Source organism: Pleurodeles waltl, chromosome 5 (genome assembly GCF_031143425.1).
Source record: "Pleurodeles waltl isolate 20211129_DDA chromosome 5, aPleWal1.hap1.20221129, whole genome shotgun sequence".
Classification (NCBI taxonomy): Eukaryota; Metazoa; Chordata; class Amphibia; order Caudata; family Salamandridae; genus Pleurodeles; species Pleurodeles waltl.
The window spans coordinates 68,448,478-68,464,934 of record NC_090444.1 but is presented as its reverse complement, the minus strand read 5'-3'; the positions used below and the strand labels follow the sequence as shown (position 1 = coordinate 68,464,934).

General features: G+C 43.5%; 1 protein-coding gene across 2 annotated transcripts in view; it reads left to right on the top strand.

Annotated features, from left to right (window-relative positions):
• LOC138295349 (uridine-cytidine kinase-like 1) overlaps positions 1–16,457 on the top strand; it is a 224,947-nt gene that overhangs the window by 177,521 nt on the left and 30,969 nt on the right. Inside the window, exons 8-11 of one of the 2 annotated variants that reach the window (XM_069233582.1) lie at positions 3,025–3,044; positions 9,750–9,848; positions 10,206–10,299; positions 15,192–15,254. In XM_069233582.1, the coding sequence (XP_069089683.1) occupies positions 3,025–3,044; positions 9,750–9,848; positions 10,206–10,299; positions 15,192–15,254 (276 nt within the window). Of the gene's footprint in view, positions 1–1,722; positions 1,740–3,024; positions 3,045–9,749; positions 9,849–10,205; positions 10,300–15,191; positions 15,255–16,457 lie in introns of both variants that reach the window. The other variant, XM_069233583.1, reaches the window with a different exon arrangement.

The window sequence follows — 16,457 nt, the reverse complement described above, 5'->3', positions numbered from 1 at the left end:
ATCATCTAGATCAGGCTTCTCCAACCAGTAGCTTATGAACTACTGGTAGCTCTCCAGCTACCTGGAAGTAGCTCTCTAGTGTGCAGCCCAGCGTACTAAATTAGATATTTGTGCATGGTTGAATTAGTGTATGTATCTCACTGCTGAAAAGTGTGTATATGAGATGAAAATGTGTGTATTTCCCGACCTAATAAGCTGATGTTTGGAGAAAAATGGATTTCCAAAATATGTTTCAAGCTGATATTTGAATGATAAATCATGCAATATTACTAATATTACCAGATGTATTGAGGCTATGACTGTCCTGTGTTACCCATGTAGAGGCATTCCAAATTGAAAAAGCCTTTTCACATTACCGCTGGCAGCTTTGCCTGATGCACTGAGGTGATCACTGGTGGTAATATTGCATGGGGAGGCCACTAATGTAATAGTGTCGGATGTGGTCACTATTACAAGACTAATAGTATTAGTAGCTCAGAATGATTTTCATTGAACATAAGTTGCTCTTGTTACAGAAAAGGTTGGAGTCCCCTGATCTAGATAAGGTAATTGACTTCAGGTGAGCCCCAAACATATCACTTATTGGTGCTCTTAATCACCGTGTGTCTTAGTCAGTGGCTATTACCTAAACGAAGTGCCCATAAATCACTCCATATGTAACAACCACAGTTGATTGTTCAGCGCAACAACACCAAATAATAATGTACAAGTGCACCAAAATAAACACAAACTCTACACGCCTCAAAAAAATGCATTAACGATATGACCACAGCTAGCATTGAAATAACAGAAAAAACAGTGAAACTAGCTTTCGTTAGTAATCCGCCATGCTCCGTGACTTTGAACGCTATCAGAGGTGCTTAAGACCTCCGATTTAGTAGCACATGCGTAGAAGGATAACCCGGTAATTAACAAAACGTGCTGTAGTGAAAATTAGTGTGGTCAAGAGAAACTAAACCATTATAAATAGAGGCTTTGATTTTGTAAGAAATCCACCAAGTTCAATAAAAAAAAAAAAAAAAAAAACCCACAATATTTATAATCCAGTTTGAACCGGAAAAATGTGTCTGCTAAAATGTGTGCCCTCTTGAAACGGGCTTCTGGACGAAATTTCATGCATCCAAATGACTGGAGGTGGTTAACCTGTATGCGCACCAATTATCAGATTCAAAAGTAAGACCTACATAATGCATGATCCATAATTATTAACTTGGCAGATATAACAAAAATGTAACGCACATAGCACATCATAATGAATTATATAATAATAGCCTGAAAGGAGAATCTTTAAGAAGAGCTCCAGTCTGTGGTCATTGGATACCAGACTACTCTTTTTGAATTGCGAATGAAGTACCATGAGCATGAACACCCTCTTCCAGGAGCTAGATGCTTGCATGCTCGATGCCCATTATTTGATGGTCTGTGAACTGACTTAAGGCCTGGAGATAGCACAGCTCCATGGACCCCCAGGTGCTGTTGAAATGCATGACCCTTGGATGTTCAACCCAAGGACATGATCAATGACTGCTGTATTCGTGCCTTGTATTCTGCTGTGACCTGTTTTTGCTCTGGCTTGTTTTCTGACTGGCTTGGCCACTGAGTGATCTTGTTTTATTTCTCTCTTCCCCCAACCCCCCTCCGTTTGTTCACCTGCTTCCCATGTGTGTTGTATTGGAATGCCATGCCATGACCTCTAACCCTGACTGACCCTTGTCATCTCAGCGTGAAATCACTGTGAGGTAGGAAGCCAGGAGAGCACCTGTCAATGTCATCTCATTTTTCTCCTCTGCTTTTCCCTTGAAAGAGGTAAGAGGCAAAAAGATCTGCACAGAGTAAAGACGCCATTGGAGGGTTGGAGTAAGATCAGTGGCTCTAGGCATAGGTGTAGGGCAGACGATTAAGGGCGGGTGGCAGCTAAGGGCATCATGGTTGCTACCCCGTTAGAGAGAGAGAGAGCAGGTGGAAGTTCTGTGGTATTAAAGTTGTGACCTGCAGATGATGTGAACCAACGCTCAGAGGGCCCTTTCAGCCAAGCTTAGAAGCTCATGACAAGAGTCACTGGGTAGCCAGTCTCTGTTTAGCTTTAGTAATTGGGGATGAGGTGAATAAAATGCACACTTTGGAACCCAAACTCGAGGGTAGAAGAAGCCGTGAAGGAAAGCATCATTCACTAAAAGAAACTGAATGTCCTAGACCACCTGCCTTTTTTTAAACTTTGGAAGAGCCACAATTTACATTAGAGCTGAACCTCCTGCAAGATCGAGTGGGATGCTGTGTTAGGTGTTAGGAGTGGGTTCAGAGGTTATGGTCCTGTAAGCCTTGAGCCATACTGCTGAAGGCCACCGTCATTAAGCAGGCATGATGTGTACGCCTGTGTTCTCTGTGCGATCTTTGTGCTATCTCCCTCGTGATTCTCTGCTTGGACTGATGGAGGAGGTCTAGGTACCTGTGCTGATCACATAGGGGTGACTTGTACGTTTCCTGCAGGATAAGATTGTCCTTCCCTTTTTGGTTGGTAACTTTCCTGCTAAGTACAAATGTCTTCTACTCCTTTCTGGTAAGTAACCTAGATTGCACAGCTTCTCGCCCCTCATTTGCTAAGTGTTAATTCAGATTTCATCTGAATCATTATATCACCAGATGAGAAGCAGCGGAGGAACTGTCTACGCACACAAAGCCAAAATACCAATGCATACATATTTGTTAGTAAAAAAACAAACAAATTAATTTGCTAACCTAATGGGATATTGTACTGGGTCATTACATTACTGACACAGGGGAGTTTAAACCTAACTTTGAAACTAAACTGGAATGATGGAATAGCAATTAAAAAGCTTGTGCTGTGATGCAGTTCCTCCGCTTCCCATTTCCAACGTCCTTCTCCTCCCGCCTTCTCTGTGCTGTCTAATGCAGAATGTTTTCTCTTTTTTTTATGCTTTTTGGTTCATCTTTTGTGACTTGTCTCTGCGTTGGAAAAAAATAAAAAAATATATATTAAAAACCCCAAAACGTCAACTTCGACAGAGGAAACTGCGCTGGGATATGTGAGGACAAATTTGTGTACTTTGTTTGCTTTTCTGCTCCCAACCCTTACAATGCTCCTACCATGCGGCTCCTCTCTTCTTTCACTCTAACCTGCTTTCTGCCTGGCTCCCCCTCTCCCAAGTCCTGCGGGTCTTTGTTTGCAATAATTTTTTCATGTATGAATTAACATCTAAAACGGTTTAAATTTCACTTACCTTTGAATGTTTTGAGGAATTGTTTTAAAATGCTGCTTGCTTGATTGTGGTGGATTTCACATGGTGATGGTGCGGTGCAGTTGGCCTTTCACAGTGCATGTCTGGAGTGGTCCGGATTGGGTTTGAGCCACCCTTGTCTTCACATCGGAACGTCGTAGCCCCTGTGGCTCTTGTACTTTTGGCAGTGGGGAGTCACCATTTCACTCATGGCAGCTTGCAGTGTCTGCCTAGTTCTGCACCCCCAGAATATGAGCCAAGCTTTTGATCAAGTTGTGTAGGTGGACTCTGTGCCTTCATTGCCACTCGTGGTGTCCTGTGGCCTCTCAGGCCGTTGGCGACTTCGACAATTGCAAGACACCATAGTTGCTCTTAAGGGCCAGTGATCGGAGTACAACACCTACCCTTCTGTGCAGTGTCTGCTTTGAAAACATGACCCCAACACAAAAGCAACCCCCTCTCCTGCATTGCTGTCCTACAGTCGCTAAATCTATAGGGTGAATGTCTCCCTCAATCTGTGTCTGTAAAATCTCACCCAGTGCTGCCTGATCACTCCATATTGTAGATCCAGGTGAACCTGATCCTGTCTGCCACTTCCTGAAGCATGGCGTTTCTAGCAGATGGGCCTCTCCTCTGTTTTATCATCCGACAACCAGTGGAATCACCTGTGAATCTAGAAAGTGTTACCAGATTAGCTTGATTTGCCACTTCCTGAGGATGCCTGTTGAGCTCTCCTTTCACAATGGGAGTAGAGCGAGATTTGGAGACTTAGGGAGTTATTATTGGCAAGTTCTAAAGCAGTCTTTCTTCCTTTTTTGCCCTAATCCATCCTTTTGTTGAATATCTCTGTCCTTATTTTAGTCTCCCTTCTAGTTTGTCCTCCATTTTATTCTCAGTTCCGAAAAAATAAAAAATCAGTAAAGGGAATAAATAGAAGAAGAGCTAAATCAATATTGGAAAAACAGTAAATAGGAAAAAATATCTTCATGATTATTTTGCTACCCGCTGCCCTTGCTCTCCCATCCTCACAACTGGAAGGTAATTGCCTGTCTGGCATGCAGCACCGAAAAAGCTTGTTATATAAAACAAGCATTTGCAATGCAATGGGTTTCGGGTTTGCTCGAGTTAGATCTATTAGCGTTGTCAACTCCTAACCGGACTTTTCTTGCCACATAAACTGAAAATGAAAAGTAAAACAGCTTCACATAAGCGAGTCGACGGCCGCCTCGAGCGCGAAGCAGACACACAAAAGGAAACAGAAGTTCGCTCACAGTAAAACCTTTTGACAAAAGTGCAATTGTCCATGTAACCGGCAAAAGTGCATTTATCCATGTAACACAGTCGATATCATGCAAAGCGCTCGACTGCTGTCCAGCAAGATCGTCCTACCTACGAAATAAAGAGTAAAGGTAGTCCACAAACCGTACGGAAAACATGGAGCCTTATATATTTTCAGTAGTTGGCTGGTGCGCTCGAGGAAGGCTAAACACCAAAAAAGGCACGACCTGTGCATGCCTTTCACTAATGAAATCAAGCAAATTTTTATATGCAAGCCCACAAACCACTCAAATTCATAGGCGTGGTTACAAGCCCACAGAGAGATTACAATAGGGACAGAGTGCTTTGCGCGCTCGACCCTAAAAAAAAAAAAAGAAAAAAAGACTTGCCACTAATTTGGAGCGGTCTCTGCAGGGATTCCTGTATGTTTGAATTCAATCTATTGCTTTGGCCTCTACAGCTGCCACAACCTCTGTCAACATGTTATTTCTGACAAGCAAAGTAATAGCATAGGCTAACTGAGGAGGCTGCCAGGTAGGTGTACAGAAGCAGAGACACCAAGAACAAGTACCAGAATCATGAAGTTCATTTCTACTCACCCTCCTCTGTCTCCTCCTGCTCTAGTTGGAAATCTGAATTCACAGCTGCAGACCTGGTTAGGGAAAGTTGACATATGGCTGACCACACCTCATTGAACCAGGCTGTATCGAACCTATTTCATCCTCAAAGTCGCTCTTGCATTGTATCATTTCTTCTCGGCACCACCTAGATCTTTCCATGTTTACCTCTAAGCACAGCCCTTATTGAGGTTCTTCTTCCCATCAGTGCACTCACCACGGAGCATCGTTGAAGTCGGGGCACAGGATATCTGGAAGCTCGCACCTGTTAATGTGCTTTTTTGGACATTCTGGGGTATCTGTAGAGGGACAGCTGGGCATGATGGAATGTAACCCCTTGAAGAGCCACCTCTTTGGCTCTTCTGATGCAATGCCAGCTTATTCACTGGGGCCTTTTCAAGAGACACAGTTAAAATGTTGTTTTTTGCTGAGTAGAGCAGTGTTGAAGTTCAGTAGTTTCACCACCACCAACAATAATTTGCTCCTCTGTACACAAATATTTAGTTTGTAAATAACTGCAGACCATAAATTGTCTTTATGGTCTAGAGTTTGAAAACATTCATTGTGCTTTTATCTTCTTTCTTTCGGATGAGACGTCTGATCTTCGAGTTTAGTCCCTAAAGCCCAAGAACTGCAGTCAGGCCTCTGAGTTGAAGGATGACATCAATTTACCGTTTATGTTGCTGTCCTTTAAATTGTTTGTGAATCAAGCTGGAACATATTAACTAATGTGTGACCATGACTGAGCAGGCAGTCGCAGTGTGCCTGCAGCCATCAACAGGCACTGAAAGTTAGGAGATCTGATGTGTTAATCCCCCCTGCAGCAGATGTAGTCCTTCTAGTTTAACTAGACGATCTGCTTTCTATCTTGGCTTTGGAGGATATTGGTAACACAGCAGCCCAAGATCACACAGTGGATCGGCCGAGAAGAGGAATCCATTGGCGAAACTCTGCACACAGTAACAAAGTCCAGGCTCTGGAACGGCACCCAAGAGGCAAATCAGCATAGCGTCCCAGACATAGATATAATAACCTAATGGTAGAGGAGTGTGGTGAAGAGAACTCAGGAGCTCCATGGGTAAGACGGAAGTTCTGCTTGAGCTTCACTCATAATAGTTACAGATATTGACTGCAAATATCCATTTAATTTACACACATACAAACACAGAGCATTCTCTGCCCTCATTACCCTTTGATGATAATTACAAAGCCACACTAGAGAAGGAGCTAAACAGAACTAGTACTTAACAAGAAAGAAGGGAAAACAAATGGACCGCTTGGCAGAAAGCAGGCAAACAAATCACCTAGGAAACTGAGAACCAAAGCAGCAGGGTTAGGAAGGCAGACCACTGGGAACTGAGGAAGCAGAGAAGGGAATGAACTACAGAAGGTCAAGGAATCAGGGAGCACTTACTAGCTCTGAAGAATCGGGGAAAACACTGCAGCACAGGCCTAGCTTTGGAAAGCGAGACGCGCTACAAAATAGGTTTAGGAAATAAGAATCTCTAGAAGCAGAGGATCATAAGGTAACACTGCTACAATGACCAGCTAAGGACTGGGGCAAGCATAGGCTTCAAAAGAGCTTACGAATGGTCCCATGTGCTGGTTCCTCCTCCCACCCAGGTCTTGTAGGAATGGAGCTGAAGCAGTGAACAGGGAATTGTAGGAAATGGGGTCTTTGCAGGAAGCAAAGTTGCTTCCACAAAACCCAGCTTGACCCTGGAATGAAAAGGAAGTCGAGCGCAATGACCCATTGAGGTATGAAGTCTGGAGGTCAGCATAGAGGTAGAGCACAAGGTCAGAGTGAGGAAAGTCCACTTGGCATACTCCCTAGGGGTGGGCCTGAGAGTGCACAGAGTTGAATTGACTAGTATTGCCCCCGTTCAGTAAAATGGTCTCCACCAGAGCACTCAATAGTAACCTGTCTACAGCACCTGAGGCTCCAGAAATTCCTGCTACAATAAAAATATTCTCTGTACGGTGCTGCTTAAACTTGCACTGTCAAGTACTTAAAAAGAAGTTCAGGTTGGACATCAGGTTTTTTAGTAAAAGTTGGCCAGGCCGTCTGTTTGTAACATCCCTTCATGTCTGTACATTTATACAGAAATCAAGAACGTCACACTTTGTTCCTGACAGGGATCCCTCATGAAGTAGTTTCACTTTGAGATGTTCTCTTAATTTTGCTCCTGGTGAGCTAGTGTACTGCAGCTTCCTTTCTCTGCGAGGTTGACCTGTGGATGTAACCCCACTGACAAGGTGAAAGGTTTGGAAATAGTTGGGATAGGTTTACAGCATTCAAAAGCAGTTCCTTGGAATCTTCCTCTCACAATATTTCCCTTTCCTGCTGCTGCAGTATTTTTATATTGACTGCCATATTTGTCCCCTGACCCTCTCACTGTGCCCCCAGACTACTCTGGTTTACCCTCATGCACACGTTGTGATATGAAGTTACAACGAAGCCTTTTCTAAGTGCTCCTTGAACTCCTGCTTCACCTCACTGATGAAGTAAATGAGACTCTAATATTCTAAGCTTCTTCTTTCTCTTGTAGAGTGGACGTAACCTATAGTTTGTGCCACACCGATAATTTTCACATTATATTGGTCTGAGTTCCAAAACTTGGTCGTTAGTCTCCTGTAATGGCTCAAGGACGCTAAAGGTGATGTATCTACTGCGGTAAAGAGCCTAAAAGACTGCCATATTTAATATTCTCCCTATCTCTGGGACCATTGCAGATGTTTGGAGATTTTACAGGAAGGTGGATTTAAGGTATTTTTTTAATATTCTGCCTGTACCTCCGAGGGTACTAGCACACTTCACTAAGAACTTACAAAATGCGTTGCAACTGGAAAGATTAGCACTGGGCAAATAAACAAGTTAATGGTTGCAAAATAAGAACAGATCTTCTCAAATAATCATAAAAAACAGCATAATGGCTAGGCATTTAAGCACATTGTGCGGATTAAGTGAGGGGAGGATTGGCCTTAGCTAAAAACTCACCCATTCCACCTGTACCCAAGCTACATCCTGAACATGAGAAGTGTGTGTTGAATTCAGATAACGCGGACTAGCGAGCTCCGAGCTGGACTTGCATCAGTAGAGGAGGACTGTTTCTCTGCATTAAGTTTTGAAGTGAGAAACTGTCAGCTTTTATGTCTTCTAAGAGCCCTTAGGCTGCCTGAGATGGTGAGGCGCTTTGGTAAATAAGGTTTGTGTGTTTAGCAAAGTTAGTCATACTTGTGAGACACCTGCTAAATAGCATTTTCATATCATTTTCAAACCTAGAGATTACTAGAGCTTGGCTTGTAAAGGAGTTTTCAGAAGGGTCGACCAGGTTGGGGGGGGTGGTCTTTTTGACTGCAGAAGGAAGTTAGAAGATGTAGCAACTAGGTTGATGTGAGGTATAATGGTAAGGTATAATGGTGAGAGGAGAGTCGGAGTTAAATCCCAGTAATATTACAGAAGACAACAGTGATGGCTAAGAGTTATCAGAACATTTAAGTTTTAGTTTTGGATGAGATCAGGTGATATTTATTTTGGTGGATTAAGCACAGACATTTTCTGAGATCCAGTTATGTGTTTAACCTAGATCTAAGGGCAAGGATGTCCCTGAGAGTGGAGGTTCTTCAACATGCAGATCATCCACATGTCTGTGTATGGCGACTCCTGTATTTTCTAAGCCAACAAACTTCATTTACAACTTTAACAGTGCTGGGTGAAGGGTCAAATCTGAGGGCGCAGCAGATCTCCATGAAAGGAAACTTTTCATCTTTACTAATTGATGGCTAGAAAGGAGGAGAACCAACACACGACCTTGCCACAAAAGCCCATGCATGTTTCCTAGGTTGAAGAGTTGTAGCAAAAGCCACTGACAGATCAAGAACAATGATTCCCAGAACACTTGATTGCCAGTCATACAGTAAGTGACTGAAGTTGTCCAAGAGTGACTGTTTCAAGTTTACATCTTAAACGCAAGCTGAATTGATATTCTGAAAGCCGCCGGTTCCTGGCTGGGATGTTGGTCACTTGAGCTGCTCCACATCTCCGTGAGTTTCCTTTGCCAGAAAAATGAGGACAGTTGGTGGTCTCAGAGGCACAAAGTTGGCTTTTTGGCGTTCGTGATGATTTGGATAGCTTGTAAAGAGCCTGGGATCATTCCTTGGGATATAGATGCTTTATTGAGGCATTTTCAAAAATATGGACATTTTCTTTTATGATGTTGGTTAGAAAATATGCTGTGATAGGTGGTACTGAGTCTAAATCTTTTGCATGTAAAGGAGATGTGCTAATTACATCTGGAAATACTGAAGCATGCACGTGAACAATTTAGTATATGTGATATAATTGACTTGTGCGTGTTTTTCACGTAAGCACTGTAGTTGGCAGTATTTGTCTTTCGGATTGGTTCAGTGGATGCATAGTTTTTTAATGCACCACTTTGTTTCTGTCCCTGTGTGTAAGGTGTTTTATATGTGGTGTGCGCTCATGCTTGTGTGCTTCGAATCGTGCCGGATTTTCCATGTATTTGACTGCATGTTGATTTTTGTGTGGTTCTGTAACTTCCTCTTTGTTTGCTTGAGTTTCTGGTGGTGCAAACGCTGACACTTCTTTTACTTTCAGAGCCGCCCTGGCATCCGCCCACCAGGGCCAGCCCCTGCCGAAGACATTGAGTGTTCTTGAAAACACCCCTCAGGTCCGTGGCATGCACACAATTATCAGGTAAGGATTGACTATTCTTTCCTCTTCCTGTTGCTCCCTACCTTTTTATGGCTGTGACACATTTGTCTCTGCACTAGAATCACCTTCCTTTTTGACATGAAGTTTACAGATTGTGTGTTTGTGTGTAAACCCTACAGTATCCAAGTTTCTCAACTCTCTCCCTTACTCCTCACTTTATCAACGTGCAACTTTATTTCCGAGTAATGTAATATGCTGGGTTGGGGGTTTTCTCTATTATTTATATTCTGATCCTTGTGCCTTTCAATTTTATTTCTAAGCCTTGCTTCCTAGTCTTTCTCGTAGAAAAACATCCAGCTATACTTCTGCACTAATTTCTCATTTCTTTCTTGCTTTTAGGAATAGAGAGACCAATAGAGACGAGTTTATATTTTACTCCAAGCGATTAATGAGATTGCTGATTGAACATGCCCTCTCATTCCTTCCGCTTAAGGTAAGTTTGAATCCATTATTCAGGCAGGGCCCTCTTGCCTCTCCCAGTACATTCAAAGCTCTCGTTGCACTGTATTGTCCATTTCCTCCCACCAAAGGGACTTATCAGAGACACCTCCCCATACTTGGCCATCCCATAACCCCTAATAGAGGGAAGGGCCTGAGGATCCGCTTTCATTCTACTCTCTCTCTCTTGCTTTGTTCCTGCCACACAGGAGCGTCCCCTCCTGTAATTATAGGCACTCTTTCTTCCTAGGAAACCTATTGAGAGCCTTGTTTTTTTACACATCCTCTTACAAGGTCATCCTCTTCCCTGTTAAGATGACGAGCATTAGAAAAATCATACTCCTCCCATTCTGTTCCTCTTGCAGGAGTTTGCACCCCAGAATCATTTCTACACATCACAGGCCATACACTACTGTCTTGCTAACTTTCCAGCCAATGTAATTGAGCCCAGGGTGTTTTCCCTCTCCCCCCAGTGTCCATGAAGAGCCACATCACATCTTTCCTTAGTATTGGTGTGAAAGCCTCAGTTCACATGGCCCTCCTCTCTCGCTCTCTCTCTCTCGTGTTCTCTCGTTGATGTTTGGGATGATGTCTAGTTCATCCAGTACCCATTCAAGCCTATTGCTAAGAAGAGCAATTCTTCCGTTCCTCTGCCCTCTTTCTTTTCTACATAAGAGGTACAGCTTGCCCCCGAAGGCATGTTATGTTCCATCTCATTATATACCATGATCATGGATCATACCTCAATGTGAAAAGTTAATGGGAGTCCCATTGAAAGAGCTAAACTTTCTGGATGTCATTTTGTACTAAAGATAAACTCTGAGATCACACTTGAAGTGCATTGATGAAGGATATGCCACAGCAGATGCAATAAACCATTTTAGCTGCAGGTGTAGAAGGTTAGTTTTGTTTGCATTGTTTATAACTTCTGTTTGGTCCCATAGTTTTTCTGGGGATCTAAAAGTGGTGAAAGGTAAAATCTGGAAAAATGTGCATAGGTTCGGGAATGTGGCTGTGATGATTTAACCCAATTGAGCTATGTTCAGTAAAAAATAATCCAGACCTTCTAATATCATTGTAGCTTTAATGCTGACAATTTAACACAAGACTTAATTAGTGGCCATCATATGCACAATTACCAGCAGTGATCACCTCAGTGCATCAAGCACAGTAGTCACAGTAGAGTACAGAAATGTTTTGTCATTGTGAAATGCCTCTACATGAGTAACCTCAGTTGTGGTATGCATACAGTAATTCAACCACGCAAAGCCTAAAGTAGGAGGCTGGTCTGCACACAGGAGAGCTACTTAACTGATAGCAGGAGAACTACCAGCAGGCACAAGCTACTTGTTAGAGAAGCCTGGCTAAACCGTTCAGAAGTTCTTTCCTGTGTGATTGTATCTGATGAACAAAGTATCTACCCTGCTTTAATAATAAATCATGAGAATAACTACCCGAATGGGGATAAGAAGTTGTCTGTTCTCAACTATTGTAAATAAATGGGTACATTTTTCACATTGAACTTCTGCTTTGTATCCTGGACCTAAAGAGAATGTGATTCAAAAGGTAAGTGAAAGTAAAGTTGAAATGCTGAAGAGATGTTTAAAACAATAAGAGAATAAACAATCAAAATTCTGACACCGACCTATGAAGGAGATTATAGTGTGTCTTCCCGGTCTGCTTTTACCCCAGGTTTGACCAGAGTTATTGCCGCTAAGATTGGATATGTTGCCGGTATTGCTCACGCAAGGTCCTTTGGTGGTGATAATTGACATTGGTTCACGTGATGTGTTTTTTGAAGGGCTTTGAAGATTTTAAGGGCAATTTGACGTGGGTGGAACTGTTTGTTGAAATGTGATGCAAATACAGTTACTGGTAGAGGGGGACTGATGAAGTGCTTTATATACATTATTTTGAACAAGTTGTGTGTGATATTGGTTAACTGAAAGGCCTCTACGGTTTAAGAAATTGATAAAACCAGAAAATAAACTAAATGACAGCCTTCTGCTCCTCGTGCGAGCCTGCAGACTGCCGCCCTGCCCACTGCAATCTTCTACTAAATGTTGAATATTCCTGGAAACACTTGCTCCATGTTGCTTCTCCTGCGGAGCTTTGTTACACTTCCAGTTGCTCAAGCTCTCTTCTGTCTCACCAAAAGTTATACAATATTTACCGCACATCTGTGTCGTTCATGTACCAGTCCGTTCCACTGTTCTCTTACCTACCACTAAGCATAGTTGCTACCACCTATTACTACTTATACCAAGACCTCTCCCGCGCTGAAGGGAGTTGCTTCAAATTACCCCTTCTGAACATAAAATCAGATGAGCTACTCCATCAGTAGCATCGCTTTCCATCTTTCTGCTCTGCTTAAAATAATCTTAAAACTTTTCAGGCAATCAGTTCGGCATCACCAGATATTGTTAGCGTAACCAACTCATCTTTCAGTTCTTCATTGAGCTCGTTCATTTCTCCTGCTGCAGGGGAGCACCATTCAGAAAGCCATCCGCCAGGCAGAGAGACCTCTAGGCAGCCTGGCTGCATGTGCTTGCAGAGCAGCATGGCTGTATCCCCTTTAGTTGCTCCTCCTTTTCTATCAGTAAGGTCCTAGGCCTTGTGACTGATCATAAGACCCAGGGCCTGGCTCTGAGGTCTGGAGGGGTACGCCACGCCCACACTCTGTAGTTGACATGCGCTACCATCCAAGTCCTAGGACAGGCGCATTAAGCGGTAGTGGCAGTCTTAACATTTTCCAGATCGATATTCCTTAACAGACATTTTTCTGCTTAAGATTGAGTCTGGTGCTTATAGGTCCCACTCGTGTAAAGGTCCACTTTAGTCTAATGCCAAGGCACTAAGCCTAATATCCCTCTGTATGCCATGTGGGCACTGTATGTGCAGTGACTTATCAAGGTGTCCTGGTTAGCGGGTGACTGCAGAGGGCAGCCTGGTCAGCCTAGCACACAAGGGGAGTGCTTTAGAAATGCAGCAGTGGCTTTGTTAGCAAGACCCTGCTGATCATCTCCTCCTGAACTCTGCCATTTGGCTGATCATGTAGGTAGGTGGGCGGGGAGGGCTCTTCACATTATGGAGAGAAACCTGCTCGCAGAACCTGCCCTTTTGTCTCTCCCCAGAGTTACTCCAAAGGGCTGTTGATAGGCAGGTGCAGAGACTTCACACTTAATTGTTATTTTGCATTTGTGCTCTCCAGCTGGAGACAGCATCATTCCTTTCTGGTGGGAGACACATCATCTAAAACACACTTTGGCTGCTCACTGAAGTAGACCCTTTTAAAAGGGAACTGCCTCAAACCAGTTGTACGGGACTGACAATCTAGAATAACACTATTAAAGTGGGCTTCACACAATTCCACTTGGTTCCAGTTCCAAATTCTTCACGACTAAGGGAGTGAGTGGAGTGCGCTACAGAGCACTCGAATGACGGCTGAGGTCCGAATCAGTCAGCCAGAGGTCAGGGGACATCACCTCAAATGTGCATCATGTTGTCGGAGGAGCTGTGGGTCTGCCTTGGGAGCCTGCATGGTATGCTGAGAGAACAGAAGGAGTGACTGACTGTAGGGTGATGACCTCTGGTGGAGGAAAAGCTAGTCTGCTCTGCCTGGAGCGTGGGACAGCCCAGAAAGGCAGGCTGAATCCAGAGATTGTTAGTGGTTCCAGTCTGATTCTCAGAATGGATCCCCCAGCCTTCCTGTAAGTAACTGAATTAAGGGAATGTCACATACCAGAATCTAGGATTCGATCTCTTGGCCTTTTCACAGGTTTCTTGATAAAGTGTTGCAAGGCTGCACAGCGATAGCCTGAGAGGGCAACCACCAGCATATTGCAATCCCCTGGCAGGCAAAGGCTATCATGACCTGACTCGCCAGTAGCTCACACTGCAGTCTGGGGACTTGAGACTACCAACGGCGCGGGAGACAGGATGACTTGTTGTTTGAGTAGTGGGGCCATCTGGGCCTGGACTGCTGGCAATTACAACTACTGTGTCCTGGACTGACCCTTCTGTAAAAGGAGGAAAGGTTGGGGGCACCCCTGCTGGAGAACCAGGAGTAGGAGTGCGTGCGCTGGTGTTGGCTGCACACCTTGGATGCAAGACCCCGTGTGCCACCGCCGCAGCTAAACCACAACCAATTGAAACTGAACATTGACCGTGTGCTTCTAGTGATAAATAGGTGGAGTTCCCTTTAAGAGGGTAACTCTAAGGGAACTCTTTAGTAGTGAAACACGAATGAACTGACCTAAGAGCTCTCGATCCACGAAGGCCGCTCGCACGTGCCATCGCATGCACTGGTGCCACAATCTCACTTTGTTATATTCTGCTGATTATAACCATGAAGTGTCTGTTCTAGGACCCTGGGCCTCACATACATCATTGTGTGTTGTATTATTCCTTGTGAAAAGCACCGCAATAGGCAGCATTGTATTGTCTCTTGTTGCAGAACTGTTGAGTTCTGAGTCTTGGCCCCACACTACCTCTCTGAGAAGCCTTTGAATACTCACTGCAACAGAGTCAAGTACAGGAAAGGTATACTTTGTGCACGGTTTGTAGTGTCACAGTGGGTCAGGCCCCCAGGGCAGCTGTGGTAAGAAGCTTCATCAACCTCGGTTCAGTCTGAGTTGCTTTACTCGCCTCGTGACCCCTAAATGGCTTCAGGTGGGGTGTAACGTTGAGGCCCAAGACTATTAGGGCATTATGTGCATTTGGGATCTGAGATGTAATTTTTTTTCTTCTTGAAACATGAATCGGAATTTGTCATCAGCCACTTTGTGCATGTGTGATGGAGATGTTTGTGTGGGGTCTTCTCATCACTGTGTAGTTTAACCGAATTAAGGATTCTCTTAGCTCTGATACAGTTTTCTCCTTTTCCAGCCAGTCACAGTGGAGACACCACAAGGAACCATCTACCATGGCAAACGATTCTACCAGCAGCGGGTAGGCTTTAATAATACTTTGACATTTTACCAACAATCATATCGGAGATGGCACGTTTATACATTTCAGAATAAAGCCTTCAAAAATAGTGATTGGGATTTCAGCCATTGCAGAAAACAGTGCCTTTCATTTTTCTTTATTTGCTGTTTTTTCTGTGTCTTTCAACTTGTTAAATTTGCTTATTTTGTAAGTTCATCTGTGAAGGTCTTTTTACATAAGCATTCTATATTAGTTGTATACATTGTGTTTGCCACAGTAAAAATGTAACTACCTTTGATGTCTGTGAATAAGAGTTTTGTGAGTCACTGAACCAGGATCAATAGAAATAGAATGGTACTTTTTGATACCTTAATTGGATCCATTCTTCACTCTTCTGCTTGGTTATGGTTTTACATTCACCTGCTTTGATTAAAAAAAAATACTTTAAAATGCCCATTTGTATGGTGCTAAATAAATATTGTTATTTTGTTTGAGCTCTGGCTCTTAGTTTCAACCCCTGGGTGACCGGCCACCTAGCAGATTGTTCAGGATCTGATTTCTGAAGCCATTACTCACAAACCGTGCATGGGAGTGAGTGCATTATGTGACACATCCTCTCCCAGCACTTCGGTGTGCACCTTGGCCCTTTTGTTGCCAGTCACTGAGAACCTGCTTGCTTTGCTTTTGTGTGCCTCATTTCCCCCCTTTTTAAAGATAATATTCCTTTCTTTACCATTGCCGTCTGTGCCACAATGCTCTGTTCAGCTTTGCCTAAGAGGCCACAAGCAGTTTGAAGCAGCTGTCCTCGATACGTAATGTTTCTTGCTTTGGGAAAAGGCATATTGTGCACGCTTGATCTCCCTTATGCCGTCCAAACCAGCTATCTAAAGAATCATCCAAAGCTTGTACAGTAGTGCGATGATCCACAGGAAACTGGATATTGTATTGAAGAGGTGTCGAAGTATCTAACAACCTCTTCCAGTATGGCCCTGTTTTGAATGTCTATAGAGAGGTCATGTTGTGCCCAGGAGCTGTAGGTCTTTAGGACTACACATCCACCTTCCTCCACCAGGCTCCTTCAGTACATTGGTTTCCATTCCTTGCTCCACTGTCTGACTAGAGCAGCTTATGGTGGAATTCTCTGAGTATCTCAATCAAGGATTTGCAGTTTATTTGCAGATTTTTGTCTTTGCTCATCTCAGATTTGATTTTGGTCTGTAACAC